The sequence below is a fragment of the Aotus nancymaae genome, unplaced genomic scaffold (assembly GCF_030222135.1).
Source record: "Aotus nancymaae isolate 86718 unplaced genomic scaffold, 86718_ANA_hifiasm-v0.15.2.pri h1tg000014l, whole genome shotgun sequence".
In the NCBI taxonomy this organism is placed as follows: domain Eukaryota; kingdom Metazoa; phylum Chordata; class Mammalia; order Primates; family Aotidae; genus Aotus; species Aotus nancymaae.
The window spans coordinates 9,004,320-9,021,811 of record NW_026988425.1 but is presented as its reverse complement, the minus strand read 5'-3'; the positions used below and the strand labels follow the sequence as shown (position 1 = coordinate 9,021,811).

The 17,492-nt window shown below is 38.4% G+C and overlaps 1 protein-coding gene across 6 annotated transcripts in view; it reads left to right on the top strand.

The window, feature by feature from the left end:
- Positions 1–17,492, top strand: part of SEMA5A (semaphorin 5A) — a 493,544-nt gene that overhangs the window by 414,040 nt on the left and 62,012 nt on the right. For all 6 annotated transcript variants that reach the window (XM_064375855.1, XM_064375856.1, XM_064375857.1 and 3 more), the window contains one exon: positions 1,030–1,177. In XM_064375855.1, the coding sequence (XP_064231925.1) occupies positions 1,030–1,177 (148 nt within the window). The remainder of the gene's footprint in view (positions 1–1,029; positions 1,178–17,492) is intronic.

Here is a 17,492-nt window from a genome sequence, read left to right as displayed (position 1 = left end):
GCCTCTTGTTTCTTAAGGCAGATGGCCTGGCAAGAGAGGAGGGCATGAGAAAACGTTGTGCATTCTAGTATTCTCTAGAAGGTAAATGTGGGAATTGAGGCTTAGTGGATGGATTGTAGAATTACAGTAGTTCTTTAATCACCGAGTGTGTCTCACTGCCTTTGGTGCTGTTCAGAGTCAGCTCTTTCTCCCTGTGAGTTGTGCCCTGTAGAATCAGGCTGTTTCCTTCTTGCTGTTTGTTTGTTTCCCTCACTTCGCTTCATTTCACTTGCAGTATTAAAAATTGAAGAGAAATGTGACTCATGATAGGGATAAAGGAGGCTTTGGATATGTGGCTAAAATTTGACAAATGAATATGTATGTGGAAGTTTAGAAGCATATTCAAACACTGAAAAATTGAACTAATATTTGTAAAGTTGCATAATAATTCAATTCTTTTTGAATAAGAAGTGATCTTTTACATTGTTTGCCATTATTCTGAGAGCCTACAAGTAAATTTAAAAGTCAAATAGCCTAAGCAGTATATAGCATGGGCCTTCATGCTAATCCCATGCCGTAACTTTCCTTTAACTTATCTTAATGTAACTCCTGGCTTATTTGATTCAAGAACAAGAAAGGAATTCCAAGGAAAGCTATGCTGACTTTGTATTTGTAACTTTGTCTTTCAATGTTTATGTTCAGAAGATAAATGCCCTACCTAAGTATTTTCTGTATACTCTTATTTTTGGGTGTCTGTTTGAAGGGTTTTGTTTTGTTTTTCCTTTAATTGGCTGCACAGGAAGATCCATCCTGCATTGTGAGTTTAGCATTTTCTTCACTGTCTGCCGTGCATCCCATTGTCTGTGCACACACAGCATGGCCAGCGTCACATCTGCCTTCTGTATGGTGCAGCTGCTCCAAGTACAGCAAGCCCCTCCACGCAGAGCATGCCCATGTGTTCCACATCTGGTGCAGGGATGGAGATGGAGACCTCAGTGGTCTCAAGTGGCACTAATTAGTTTCCTTTTCCTTTTGGTTTCCTCATTACAGATACTGCAATGAACATTTGCTGTGTCCCCCACACATGTTCTGGACAGGCTGGGGTCCTTGGGAACGGTGCACAGCCCAGTGCGGGGGTGGCATTCAAGCTCGTCGCAGGACCTGTGAGAATGGGCCTGACTGTGCAGGCTGCAATGTGGTGAGTAGCCTCCCTCTCACACCCAGCCCACAATCCGGGAGTTCAGACTCAATATACACAAAATGCTCTGTACACACGAGGTGTTCTGCAAACAATAAATGCTCTGCACACACTAGGGGCTTAGTACACACATACTTTGTACACTGCAAACACTAAATGGTCTCAGACACTAGGTGCTCTGTAGATGCTAGAAGCTCTGCAAACACTTTATGCTCTGCAGAATACTAAATGCTTTATAAATATGCCATGTCCAGACACTAGATGCTCCCCAGACAGTAGATGCTCTGAACGCACTAGGTCCTCTCACACACTGGATCTTCTGCAAACATTAGATTCTTGGCAGACACTATATGTTCTGCAAACACTAAGTACTCTGTAAACACAACATGGTCAAGTACTAGATGCTCTGCACACACTAGGTGCTACAAATCATGCAAGTGTTTCAATTTAGTTAGAATTGTTTAAAATTGTTTAAAATAAACAGATTCCTTCCAGTAAATCTGGAGAAAATACTGGAACTAAAGAGTAGCCTGGAGGCTTCGTGAATTAAATATTCATGTATGGGATAAACTGTCCCAGGAGTTTTTCTTTTCTGATTTCTGAGTGACAAAGCCTTCAGCCTGCTTATCTATGGCACTCTATTTGTTTTGGGACACAGAATAGTATCCCCATGCCAGGCCCACACCAAGGCATAGAACACTGGGGATGAACCGAATATATCCTGGGGGCTGAGAAACTATATAAAGCCATTGTCAGAGCATTGGCACCAATGCAGAGAGAATAAAAGAGAATGCATGTTTTGTTTTTTTTCTCCTGCCTTTGCAGTTCATATTTCTTTTGACACTTTTAACTTGTCACATAAAATTCCATTTGGGTAAGCTCTTTATTTTTTTGAGACGGGAGTTTTGCTCTTGTTACCCAGGCTGGAGTGCAATGGCACGATCTTGGTTCACTGCAACCTCTGCCTCCTGGGTTCAAGCAATTCTCCCGCCTCAACCTCCCAAGTAGCTGGGACTACAGGCGTGCGCCACCATGCCCAGCTAGTTTGTGTATTTTTAGTAGAGACGAGGTTTCACCATGTTGACCAGGATGGTCTCAATCTCTTGACCTCATGATCCACCCACCTCGGCCTCCCAAAGTGCTGGGATTATAGGCGTGAGCCACCGCGCCTGGCCGGGCAAGCTCTTTTCAAAAGTCTTGCTTTCGCCTTCCTGCTTCTTCTGTAAGAATAACAGCATTTCCCCTCACTCGCTTGCCCCTGGTGCTGGCTGCACAGAGTGAACCCAGACGGTGGCCAAGGTATTGATGGAGAAGCTCAGCACGAGGTCTGGCTAAATTCCTTCCTCACTGATCTTTCCCGTGGCCTTTGCAGCATCTTTATCCTTTGGTTTGTGAGGCCGAGCAATGTTTTTGTGCTGCTGTAAAGCCTGCTTTTGTGACATGCAAAACCCACACAGCCCAGATACCCTTGGGAAATTCAGGGAGAGGAAGAGGGTTGTGAGGTGGTTTGTCAGGTATTATACCAGAGACCTAAGGAGATCTCTGTTACTGGAAATTACAATTAGATTTCTTCCCCTTCCCACTGGAAAAAATATTGTCGTAGCTTTCACATAATCTATTACTGATTGTAAAGACGCTTCTTTCCAGATCAGCCTGAACTAACTGTAGACTATGAAAAATCTTCATTAAGATGTATATTTATTGATATTTCAGATGCTGACATTTAAAACTATTTATTTTAAACAATTTTAAAATGGCAAATTTATGAATACTCATGTGTTCTAGGAAAACTATTTAAATGGGGTAACTTTATATTTGGCTGAAGACTATCATGTTTTGTTCCTGGTGGCATGATGTGTGCCCACTGGGGCCTGCATTGCCATGTCAAGGTTGGTCTCACTTGCTGGGAAACCCCAGGAATGGAGGATCTGGGTTGATCTCTCACCTTAGTTTCCGAATACGTTGCAGTGTGAAGAATTCAGAAAACAGTCCACATCATTAATTTTCTCATTGTGAATTGATTTATAATTACCTTCAAATATAGCTTGATGAAAGAAAAAATATATTAAGCAAGAATGTAGCTTTTTTATGTAGTTACTATAATATGTGTGTATGTGTGACATACGTCTGATTATAAATGTAAGAAGTGAAGGTCTTTCTAAAATGTCTGTGTATTTATTGGTTTATTTATTACAGAATTATGGTTTATGAAACAAATATAACCTCTGCTTTCAAATCTAAAAAAATACACTTGTCTCCAAAGAAACTATTGTCACTTTTTAGGAAATTTAGGGGTTTGTTTTTCTTTTTTCTTTTTGTTTTTACCACCAAACTTAGCCTTCTGGTAGTTTACTTCTAGGAAACAGTTATTGTAGCACAAAGGAGCAATCTAATTCTTAGTGATAGAAATGTATTTATTTTTCTTCTGACCTGGCTTCTCGCATGCATTTCCGTTTCTGTCTGTTTGAAGGCAGGAAATGCCAGCTCACACTAATCGAGGCATGCAAGCAGCAGAAAGGAAGGGTTCTGTTTCTTTGGATTGTATGGAAGATATATACTATCAATCAGTTGAATTCCTAAGAAGTTGATTTAAAAATCATAGTTACTTAGCTAAAGCAAAACATTTTTGGTCTTCATATTCTAGCCACAGTTTATAAATCCTTCGCCACAAAGGGTTTGTTTTTTATTGAGTTCTTTTTATCAAAATAGCAACTCTAAGTATAAAAATTATACTGATTTTGGAGTCATGAAGTGACCATGTGCTTGCCAGCGTCTAGCTGGATAACAAGAGGTGATATTTCTGAATCTCGGTCTCCTCCTTGGAGAAGGGAATGATGGTTCTTCCCACTCAGAGCTTCTGTATCTAGGACGGCAGCATCTGTAAGATCTGGCAGAAGGTCTTGCATTTGAGTTCTCCTTTCTAGTCTCATTTCTTCATTCATTATCCAAGGGCTTCAGCTGCTTCTCCGAGCTCAGCTTATTAAAAATGAGTCGCCAATGAAATGTCATTTACAAATACAGAACATGTTTGTGGAAAGTATAACAACCCGAATTTCCTGATTATTATAACAGCTTATAGAAAAAGACAGAATTGATTATTTCAAGTTCAAGTATGCGTGGGTTAGTAAAGACTCGAGAATCTTTGCTTTCGCCAACACTTTAAAGCTGAAATTTCATGAAAGGATTTTCCCAGCTTCACTTGAGGAATTTCTATGTCTTCATCTAAGATCAAGTCAGCAAGCCTTTATTTGAATCTCAATAAAGAGGAAGTGAAGGGCCCTTGCAAGAGCTATTAGTTCTCTCCATGAATCCCTACTTGTAAATTGCCCGATGTCAAAGGCCTGGGAAACCCGGAGCCTTGCGTTAGTTTGGGAGCTGATTGACAGATACAGAGGGAGGACCTGGATCTTATGCTGCCACTTAACTCTGTGAACTTGAGATGCATTCACTGCCCTCTGGGCTTCTGTCTTGTTCTGCAAAGTGCAGGGCCAGACACCAAAACTGACGATTCTGTGACCCTGGCATTCCTTCTCTGGACCCTAGGGTACATGTGTCCAGCTGATTGAGGGACGATTTCTAACAAATGTCCCTTCCTGGTGACTGATACCTCTGATGAGCTCAGAATGAGACACTTAAAAAACAGACATTTACTCCCCGCTTCCAAGTAGGCTAAGACCACAGGAGCATCTGGGGTCCTCTGGCCCTTGCTGCTGCTCTCCAGGTCTGCGTTTCAGCTCTGCATACCTGTGGCTTCACAGAGCAGGTGGAAGAAGCAGGATGGTGGGTCAGAGGGACTCTGCCTCTGAGGCACTGTGAGACTTGACCTGCTGTTCTATTTCTCCACATGGTTGTTTTCAAATGAAATGTGGAGCATGGACACTTGAATGACAGAGCCGTTTATAAGATTACACATAGTACATAATATTTCTATATATCCTAGCCCATGCCAAGTCTAACGTGGACATTCATAAAATAGAAATGATTATCACCATCCTGTGTATGTTTCCTTTTTACCCGGTTTTGACAATAGTAACTGTAACAATTCTTGTTGGATGAAGCCTTGCAAATCCCAACTTACTAGATGATGTCAAATTAAATATTGAAATTAAGTTATAACTATGCATACTGGAGTTAATATTTAATGATAGCCTGAAATCCTGTGTTCCATCATAGAATAACTTTTGTTGAGTGCCTACTACATGCCAGGCACTGCACTAAGAGTGATTAAAATTTATCATGTTTATTCTCTCTATATCCCCGCAAGGCAGTTTTTATTATTATCTCTGCTTGGAGATGGAAAGAGTCAGCCCGAGAAAGATTAATGAACTTGCCCAGTAGCAAGTTGCCAGTGGAGGACTGGACCAGCATTTGAGAACTGGTCCTCTGGGCACAAATAGAATTTAATGACACAACTCCATTTGCATAATTATTTGCCCAATGTTAAGTGATAAATGACAAGCCTTACTTTTCTTTACTCCTATTTAGATCGAAGTGTAGCATAAAAGAAAGAGGAGCTTTTTGTCTTTCTACAGCTCTTCTCTAGATTAACACTCTCGACTTTTATAATATTGTGATAATTTTCGCCAGCCATAGAGTACCATTAGGAGATCATCATGGGCGTAGGAATTAATCGAAGATAAACTCGTAACACAAATGTTAACTCTACATTTTGGCTGAAAATTACAACACATGAAAGGAAGAAAGATATAAAATGTTATGTGTTATAAACAGAATTACTTCTTGTATTAATGCAGCTCAAAATTTCCTCAAAGATTTAGCAGATTTAAATTATTATTATTATTATTTTTGCTGTATCAGAGCTAAACAGCATCAGATAGAGCAAAAATAATTTACAAAAAACTACAGACTTAATATTGCCAGCACTATATTTCTTACTGAAATATCACACAAAGCATTAAACAATTGACCAAAAGCTATGATTTAAGAGAGCAACAGGGAGTGTAGGATAGATATTTATTTCCTAGATACAAAAGAACCAGACCACAGAAAGCCTGGAAAGGTCAAGAAGAAAGACATTACCATCAATACCTGCTGTCAAAAGGGAGTCTGAGAGGGTCAATCAGATTTGATATAACACATTAACGTTTGTTTGTGTCAAATAATGGGACAATGGCTAATTTTCAGAGCAAATGAAACCTGGCCATTGGAAGTTTAAATAGGTTGTGACATATGAAAATAATGACAGGCATTAGAAAATATCACATTCTTGTGTGGCACATTAGGGTCTACAGAATGCTTTGGGAAAGGTCTTTGTGTATATTCCTGATTTTCTAAATGAGAAAATCAAGACCTGTAGAAAACTAGTTAGATAACCAAAAACCCAACAGGTGGAGAGAGAAAGATCCCAGGTCCAGGTCTTTCCACTAATAGGTCCTGAGACAATCCAAGATGCTGTGGCTCCTTCAGAAAATACAAGAACAAGAACAGTGAGGTTAAGGAGAAAGATCTAATATCTCATACCTGTGAAACTAGATCATTCAAAAGCCAAAATAGGTATATTTTGTATTTGTTTTAGCTCCAGTTGTATTTCCCAACAGCCTCAGCTGTATTTGCCTCTGGCCAGTAATGTATGAGTAAGCCCAATTTTAAATGATCTTACTGATACCAACAAAAATTATTTGAGGCTCATATTACTTACTTTTTAAAAAGTGTGAGCTGCAGATGGCTTCATCTGCCTAATATTACTGCTCTTATTCAGAATTAGGGTTCTGAATCCATGTTCAGGATTTTTCTACAAGCCATGTGCTTGTTGTAAGTATTTTGTATAAATTTTGATAATTATGTTATTCTTAATTTGTTGATATTTAAAGCATACTGTAGATGGTTTTTGTATTTTTATTCTTAATTTCAACTTCTGACAATGCTAATGTTTCAGTATCAATAATGTAACAGCATAAAAATATATCTTTCAGGATATATTTTGTAAAACATTTTCTGAGCATCCTTGTGGTATATCTTATTAGACTCTAATAGAATTTTGATGTCTGGGACAATTTTATCTGTTTCCTATTTGACTGGTATCAGGTGAGCAGCAGTTTAATGCTCCATGGACAATGTATACCTGCGGCTTTTAGAAACACGCATTTCCTGTCTTCCTAGACTGTAAAAAATTACTTCTAGTTCCTCATTTAATTTTTGGTACTAAAACCCCTTCAAGAGCATAGCAACCTCCTTGCAATGGTATGTACTTTTATTCAAGTGGGACAGCTGGCACTTCTTTTCATCACGAAATACAGAGGAAAGGTAGCCTGGGAGAGACTGACATTTTTACAAATGAACAAGCTCTTTTAAAATTGGCTGCTTGCTAGTTGGTAATCATCAGTTTCCTTTATATTCCTATTTGGTGTTTCCTCATTTTTGAACAGTGGCTTCCTAGAGATTCATAGTCCTGCCTTAGACGACAGGCAGGTTGTTACAAAGAGATACATGAAATGTTTTCTCCTTATTCACTTAACGTTTGTTTATTTGGTTATGTTTAGGCAATGTCATCCCAACATATGCAAAGCTGTGGATACTTAAACATTGCCAGCTCACACTAAATTACATGTGTTTATTAAAGGATTGTTATTTTACTTTGGGCCTAGACCCATTTCCAAAAGTTTATTTGCTGCCTTAACAATACCCCTGCAACCTAACTGATACAGACCCTATATGAGTAGTAAGCTGTTCATATAGGCTACTATTGAATGGGATACTGATGCAGACCCTATATGAGTAGTAGACTATTTGTATGGCCTATTTATTGATGTGTCTGGTAGATGTTCTTACTTTAACAAGCCAGTGGGCCTGGATTAGATACAACTAATTTTATCGATTGTTCATGAAAATACTATTTTATAATCCTAGAAAGGCAATTTTCTAAAATGAAGTTTAAGAAATACATAAAATAGTTGACTCTCACTCCACTGCAAACAGAATTTTTATAATATTCTTCATTGCCATCATTATCATCTGTCATTGCAGTAGCTACATGCCAGGTATTGTTTACGGTACTTCTTAGGGAATTGGTGAAGAATTCCTCCCAACAGTCCAATGACATAGTATTGTTATTAGTGTAATCAACTTATAGAGGTAGAAATTGGAGGAAAGAAGGAGACGGTGCAGCTTGTAGGAAGTGTTGCCAGCCTCAGCGCCAGACATTTGTCATGGCGGCCGGCTTGTTTCCCCCTACGCTCTGTGACCTCATCTAGTATTTGATAAACAATTGAATATTTGATAAATTTTCATTAGATTAACTTAAATACCAATGCGCTCTTAGAAGTTTGTTGTATACCACACCAGATGTGATGAAGTGAATCATTCTAACTAAAAGCTGAAAACTATTAATCGTTTATTGAGATTACCCCTAGTGGCTTTAGAATGTGCATGCAAGTGAGGGTCCAAAAGAATCAAAGAACCTTGGGAAAGCCCCAGATATCCAGATGCATCTGAGAAGTGATGCCCATCTTTCTCCTTTCCTTTCACCTTCTCCTCCAAAGGCCCTGCGAACAGTTGTGCAGGTTGTGCACTGCAGAATTCCAGAGGGAGTGTTAAACATTATGAAGATGTGAGTAGCACTTCTGAAAAAGAGCAGTGCACCATGGGAGCCACACTAGCCCTGAACTGAATGCATGAAAACTCAGCATGTTCTTCAAAGCCTCAGAGATATATAGGATTCCAACCTTTATTTTGGACTGCAGTCTTCATCTTGGGCATAGGAGCTGAGAGGGACAAATCTGGCATCATAGCTTGACCCCTGTTTAAAATAGATTTTGAGGCAAGACAAGGGCTTAAGGGAAGTGGTTTTATAGTAAGTTGACAAAAAAAAAAAAAAAAAAAGAAAAATACAAAAAATTAGCCGTCTCAAAAAAAAGAAAAATATAGTAAGTTGACAGCAACAGGTGGGGAGGATGAGGGGGTCAGGCAGGAAAGAGGGAAAAGCTCCTATTAGGGTTTGTCATCAAGATCACTGCTATGGGCAGCAGAACTGATTTTCTGAGAAGCCTGCAGATGCCTCTCGGGAGTGTGTCACCTTCACTGCTACCATTGAATGAGAATGCACCCAGGCTGCACCCTCCCTAACCCAGCTGTCTCCTGGGGCTTCAGAGAAGTTTTTCTTTCTTCGTAGAGAGAAATACAGGAAGGGAAGGGCCTTTGTTTCTCTGGACACAGAATGTCGGGAATGAACCTGGAGATGCTGCCACTAGCTGGCAGCCTTGCAGGTAGCTAGGTCAGGGAGGAGGAGGACAGGAGCAAAGCAGGGGGGCAGAGCTAAGGTCACCAAGGGACTCATCTCCCCAGAATCCACCCTGTTGAGCACAGGCTGATGTGTGAAATCAAAAGCTCTGGTGGTTTCACCTAGTTTGAGTCAAAATCATTCTAGCTGCTTTCTCTTTCCCCTCCCCTTTATGGAAGGTACCCTTCACATACCATTCATTCGGTAACTGATGGGGAAAGACAGGTCCTTCCTTAACAATTACTGTATCTGATGGAAATGATCTAGGATTTTCGTGTGACCCATTTCCATGAAAGCTAAAGAGATGACCTTGACCTTCATGAATAAGGTTCATCCTCAGCGCTTCCATTGCACTGTGGTTGTAAAAGGCACTCACTTATATTTCCCAATATTCTTCTGCAAAGGGAATGATGGATCTCCCTTGCTGAAACAAGATATTATGTCGTCATAAACATGGGAATGCGAAGTTTGTTTTCTTTTGTTATAAAATATCTCTGTGAAGAGTTTGCAAATATGAAAGATTGTCAGAGTGAAAATGCCACATGTTGTTAAAGGAGGCTTAAGCTTTTTGAAAAAGTTGATATCCGTACACAAAATTGAGTGGTACAGCAGATGGCCACAAAAGTATAAGTTTTCTAAAATTTAGCACTGAAAGTTTGGCAGTCAAGTTTAGGAATGATGTATGGCACAGATGGAGAGAAAAGAAAAATGATGGATTATAGGAATTAATCCATCAAGAGTCTGCCTCTAGGACATATAAATAATCATCTACAATCTCTGGAAATTGCAATTGGTATGGAGATCTGGAATATTTCACAAAAATATTTTATTTATAATGTTGGAAGACTCTGTTGTACATTTCTATGGTTTTTAAAAATGTTTTTTTCTGACTACAGTAATTCAAATACAGTGATTGCAAAGTTAATTGAAAGAAGTTTTCATGAAGAGATTTTCTACTGTAAAAATGACTTAAGTTACACATACACACAGAGAGAGAGATTTTTCTCTATAACTTTCCAATACATTTCATGTTAAAGATTGTTCAATACGTGATAATTAAAGTACCTAAACTTTATGTATGGAGAGATAATAATATTATTTTTATCATTAACAATTTTTACTAAATGGCTACAATTTTAAATTTTTTTATAGACTTACATGAATAGACAGCAGACGCAGAACGAACAGATTCTTTTAAAGGCATAACAAATGCTCAGTCATATGAAACCTGTCTCTGGTTTTTTAAATGTCAGATTTGAAACCGTTCAAAATGAGTAATTAAGAGTGACTCTCTACATTTAAAGTCTTAATAGCAGTCTATTTAAAAACAATCAGACAATATTCTTTTCCAATTGCATCTTCAGTCTTTGATTGTAGTCCTGCTGATAGATTTGGGCTAGTTAATTGATTACCCATAAAGAACACTCATTGAACCTTTTAGTCAATTAAATGTTCCCTTTAAATTGGACACATGTTTTTGGTCAATTTCTGTCTGCTTCTGATTCTACCAAGCACTTGTCACTGAAATTAGAAGACAGTGGTCTCTTGGAGTAGTGTTGCTTGTTCATTTTATTCTATTTTATTTTATCTATTAATATATTGAGACAGAGTCTCACACTGTTGCCAGGCTGGAATGCAGTGGCATGATTTCAGTTCATCTTCGCTTCCCATGTTCAAGTGATTCTCCTGCCTCAGCACACTCAGCTAATTTTTGTATTTTTAGTGGAGAGGGGGTTTCACCATCTTGGCCAGACTGCTCTTGAACTCCCAACCTCAAGTGATCCACCTGCTTCAGCCTTCCAAAGTGCTTGGATTATAGGCATGAGCCACCACACTCAGCCCATATTTTTTAAAAAGAGATTTGGTTATTTAGCCAGCTTAAGTGATGTACTAATGTTGTCCCTCTTACTAGCTCCCAAGGACTCTCTTTTGTGATGTGCAACTTGTAGCATCAAGACTGGGCTCTTGTATTCATTTCTATCTTTTAAAGGTATCTTTTAAAAGTTCATTCTTTCCTTTAAAATCCTATTCCAGTCCATCACCTTGCTGTACAGGCTGGGCCATGGTTCCAGGAGAGATTTTCATGCCATATGGCACTTGGGCCATGACTGACTGAGAGCAACACTCTCCCCACCCCAGGATCCCAGTCTGAAACCCGTAACTCTAATCGGTATTAGCTCTGCTCATCCGACATACAGAAAAGGTGGAGATCAACTGAACCATTACGCGTTGTAGGTTCCGTGTTGTAAAGGCCAACGTGTTGCCTTAGCAGACTCATTTCCAATACCTTTCTAAAATGAAGTAAGTAGAGAATTGAACGAAAAGCTGCAGAGACATATGTCTGCTTAAAAGATATTATCATCTCCTTAACTGACCGTGCTGCTTATGGCATGGTCTTCATTTGGTTTGCTCAGGTTCAAAGGCCCTTCATACATCGTAGTGTTAAGAGGTTTACCTGAGCTCACACTCTGTACCTAGAATCTGAGCATCTTGATTATTTACCCATTTTTATTCCACTGTTCATTTAATAAAGAGTAAGCTTCTACCCTGTGATGGACTCTGGGGATGCCACGGTAAATAAGGAAGTGCAATCTCTGCTTACAACTGGGGCAGGATTACGATTTGTGAGGCTTAAATCAAAATGCTCTGGGTACCAGTTTATTATTTACATTGTTTTGGTGTGTTGATGCTACTGTTCACAGTATACTTTTTCCCCTGTCTTTTTAAAGTAAAATTTTATTGTGCATATTTGAGATATGCAGCATGAGGTTAAAAGAGACATATAGATAGTCATATGATTACTACAGTGGAACAAATTAATATATCCACCTTCTCTCATAGTTACCCATTTTTCCTGTCTATGATGAAAAAGCAGCTACTCACACAGTCTAGTCATTTAGCAAGTTTCTGAATACAATACCCTATCATGAGCTGTAGTCCTAATGTTATACATTAGATCTTTCAAGGTGTTCATTCTACATATTTGCTACTTTGTATTATTTCACCTTTATGTCTGCATTCCCCCCGCACCATCCTGCCAACCTAGTAATCATTGTTTTATTCTTTATCTCCAAATATGAGACCTCTTATTTTTACATTTCACATCTAAATGAGATAATGCAATATTTCTCTTTCTTTGTTTGGTTTATTTTATTTAGCATAATGTCTGCCACATCATCCATGTTGTGACAAATCATAGGATCTCATCTTTAAGGCTGTATAATATTCCACTGTGTGTGTGTGTATGTGTGTGTGTATACCACAACTTCTTTATCCATTCTTCCACTGATGGACGCTTAAGTTGTTTCTAAATGAAATGGCAACCTACATGTTGGGAAAAATATTTGCAAAGTATCTATCAGAAAAGGGATTGATATCCAAGGTATGTAAAGAACTCATATGACTTGATACCAAAAATATATATAAGCTAATTAAGAAATGGGCAAGGGACTTGAAAAGAAATTTCTCCAAAGACATGAAAATGACCAAAAGGTACATGAAAATGTGCTCAATATCACTGGTCATCAGGAAAATACAAATCAAAACCACTATGAGATGTCACCTCACATCTGTCAGAACAGATACTATAAAAGAGACAAGAGGTAACAAGTGCTGGTGAGGGTGTAGAGAATGTAGGTTGTACTCTGTTGGTGGGGATATAGACTAGTACAGCCAGTGTGGAAAATAGTGTGGAGGTTCCTTAATTAAAACTAGAATTTCCATAGGACCCTGTAAGCCCTCTTCTGGGCGTATACCCAAGGGAAATGAAATCTCCACTTCATAAAGCATCTGCATTCCCATGTTCACTGTAGCATTATTTGCAATACACAATATACTCTTAATAGCAATGTTCAATGAACAAGAATGGGGTGTGCTACAGGAACATTTCACATTTATACAAATGCAGCCAGAGGCTTTCCAAATATGTTTGATCGCATTATACTTGTTTGGTTTGCCTCATGGTAAACCATGCTTCCTTTGGTAGAAGTGACAGAAATGCTTAATTATATCAACAATATGTTTTAATTTGTGTTTTGCTTAAGATTTGCAGTTTCCATTTTAAAATTATTTCATCTGAGTGCCTCCAATGGTATTATTGAACATGTGTCATTTCAGTTGTTAAAACAACTTGCACACATAATTTTTGAGGCAACTTCTAATTAAAGAAGAAACAACAGATGCTGGAGTATGAAAAATTACTTTAAAACATTGACTATTTTTTAGGGATTCCATTGTTTCTTTCTTCCCAAGTGCTGTCCCTTTAATAATCCTAAAAATTTTTTAAGAACTAGATCCTAGTTCAGAACTCTTCTATGTGAATGCAAGAAAGGGCACAACAGCTGCTACTATGTTTATATTTTTTGTTAATATTTCTAAGGAAGAATACAAGGTTACATTTAGAAGCCTTCAAAATGTGTCAATATAAGTAAATGCAGACTGGTTTTCTCTGTGGTCTGATGATGTGCCACAGTAACTGTCATTCCTGAACACTTGTGCCTTCATTTCCCTCCATGACATATTTTTTTTCAGGATCTATTTGACTTGCAGAATCTCATGAGGTTCTATTGTGGAAGGAAGAGTTGCAAAGAACACTCTTCATATTCCATGTCACATTCCTGCAGTATTTCGTAAGCCATGCGTGAGAAAGTAACATCCCACACATTATTATTTGGCATCTTGCTTCTGTCATGATGTAAGGCATTTTCCACATCTGTTTCAGTCTATCCTAATCCCATGAAATTGCCCTATTTGAGATTATTAGAAAGAAGTCCTTGAAGGAACTCTAATGTCATCGGGTGGGAGGAATGACAGTGGCTGAAGGAAAAACTGTGGAAACTGCCTAATAAAATTATTTGGGCTCTGCACATAAAGTCAGAAGCTCTGGAACAGTAATTCTCTCAAACTCAAAAGAGAGAGACAAAATGGCAGAGGAAAACAGATGGAATCCAGACATTCAAAGGAGCCTCTGACATTCACTGGGCAGTTTTCATTATGAAGCTCATTTAATTGATTTATTTCGTATCTTCTTGCAACTGCTAATAGATTTCAGTAATAAGGCCTTGACGTCTGAGAATGAAGAGAAAGAAACTCTGCCTGTTACATGCATCATCTTTGATCATTAGTTTCTCTAATGCTTGGTGTGATCTCACATGATATTTTTCATTTTGAAATAATTTTGCATGTAGAAGAAAAGAAAATTCTCAATTACTTCAATAATTGGTTCATATCTGTGGCCCTGTACTTTGCAGAATTTTCAGATCTTTCATCTATGTATTTAGTCAATGAAAATGTGTTGGCTCCCTACTGTGTGCAAAGAATTGGTGCAAGAGGACCCATGAAGATGGAGACAGTAAACTTTCTCAAGGATCCTACTTTCTAGCTTAGAAGAAAAAAACATATTCAAATAGCAAAATAATAAGTCACAAATGCCATCAGAACAATTAAGAGAGAAAACTGAGTAGAACATGAGGAGGGAGAAGTGACTTCTTGCTGGAGGGTCAAGGGCTCCAACAGGTGTGGGCAGGATTTGGCCAAGTTAAGAGGAGGAGCTTCCCTGAAAGGCTCTGTGTGCAGCTGGGGACCCAAGGATGTAAGATTCACACCTAACACTGGAAGCACAATCACTTGTGGCCTAGAGGATGTGTACAGGGATGTGGCAAGGGACAGATTTGGAAAGTGAGTAGTCATCATTCCTGAAAGGGCTTGAGTACCAGGCATGAGGGTGCACAGTCCTTCGCTTCTCTGTAACTTGCTATCACAGTTACATCATTAGAGCTACACTAACTTTCTTTGATTAAAAGTTACATGGTAGAACGCCATTAATAATTCAAAAAATGTGAGTTACAATGTAAGTTACATCATGTTTTAAATTATTTTTTATGTTACATGGAAGAAAGCATGTTGGTCTTGCTGTCTAAAAGAAGCAAACTATCTGATTGTATATATGTACATAATGTTATATTTTCAGATATATGCGTATAGCCATGTTCTCCTTTTCCACAGTCATTGCTTCAACTTTAGTTACAACTTTGTTCTTTATCACAATTTATATATCTTATTAAGTAGTCCTAATCTTACAAAACTCAGATTTAAGGTTAATGTTTCTTCAAAGTAAGTTGTATAAACTTGGATTTAGTTCAATTTCAAAGAGGAAATTTCCATTACACTATTAGATGAACTAATTTGTTTTAAAACTTACTAATACTAAAAACTGACATTTTATAATTCTACAGTCAGGGACAATATTTTATTCACTATTGTTTTCTCAACACCTTGCAGAGTGTAAGGTAGTGAATAAATGAAGCTAGTTAGTTAATGTATGTGTGATTTTTTAAAAGACAAAGGCAATTTGGGAAAAGAGTGTCACCACCTCTTCAAATGAAGTGATTATTCTTGTATTACTATATTGTTCTTGTCTACTCTTGGGTTCATTCTTACTGTCTCTTACAACACAACACATTTTGTTATAGGTGTTCTCATTCAAAGAGATTCTTCACACTAAGATGGAGCTACTCTTAGTTAATATTTAACTTTTCTTTCCATGATATTTGCTTATGAACATTCTCATTTTCTGTTCATATTCTTTACATTATTTCAAATTCTTTCTAATTAGCTTCGCAAGGCTGCTCTAAATGGTATAGCATTAGCATTGAAAACCCGTGTGCCTGCAGTAATAGTTTACAGTCATTAAAATTGGTTTTCATATTAGATAATACTTGGCAGTGACCTTCCAGGACCTTATCAGGCCCCCACAGGCAAGAATTGAGCACATGTAACTAATATAGAGAGCCTCATTAGAAAAGAAACCTGAATCTAATACTTTAAAATGGCAGGAATTTCAATATTTGAGCTTTCTCTTATAAATAAAATTGTAAATATAATGGCCTTGAGCCCTTTTCTAGCCATGATCTGGTGCATTCGTCAAATGCAGTCTTATTTCCCGTGCTGGATCTCAGGCATGTCAACCCCAGTCTAGTCCAGCTTGGTTCTCTCACAACAAATCTTGAACAACCGTGAGAATGAGGCACCATTCCAGATGCACCTGGGTGGGATATGAATCTGGTTGACTTGCTATGCTTGACCTTAAGGAGCTCTCACTCTGCAAGCAGAAAGATCCCAAAACCAAATAATACAGATGCCTGATAGAAAGCATCATACTTGAAAGCAAGCCACAGGTGTGCAAAGAATGGAAAGAGTCAAGCTCATGACATTAAGCCCCTTGCACATGAGCCAGGCTTCTCTGAAAAAGTCCCATGCAATCAGGTGGGTTTTCTTGGGTGGCTACTGAGACTTCAGGAGGCCAGTGCTCAATGGGACTTTCAAACAAATGGTAATACCAGGATGTTTGTTTCAGCAAGAGAGGCTGGCATTGGAATTGGCTGAGGCTCTGCTGTTTTCCTAGAAGTGTGCTGGTGGCTTACTTATGGTCCTGAGGGTGCCATATTATGTCCACTGAGGAGCCTTCATGGATTACACTACAGAATTGTGGCTCTTCAGTGCAGTTGTTATGTTTTGAACTGCAATTCTCATGAAAACAAATGGGTTTTTCAGCCTGTGTCTTAAACTAGAAATAGAAATCTGACTCATTGTGATTTATGTTGAATTTCGTAAACCACAAATCTGGTGCCAGTAAGGGGATGTACTTCCATGCATATGCCTTCCTGAAGGGCTTTGGCAGGCTTCTCCTCTGGTGCACATACCTGACACAATCTTCTCAGGACCTACACTGCTGTAACCTTTCTTGCTTGCCATCCTCAGCTCTATAGAGCCCTGTTTTGCTTAGATGTACCCCATGGGTACATCCACCATTTAACACGAGAAATCTGGACAAGGGAAACGCCATTTCATTCTGATGCAAATTGTTGATTTTTTCAATTCTGACAATTGGCTTCTTTTTTTCTTTGATGTTTTATGGGGGGAAAAAAGTAATCAATGAATGTTATAAATTTTTCTAAGTAGACTTTGTTCCTTTTCCCTTAGCAGAATTTGAAACTTCCCTGTGTTGCTTGAGCACTGCTGTTTGTGTAGCAGAGGCCTCTGAGTAGGGTGACTGTGAGTTTACTGTGAATGTCTCAGCTT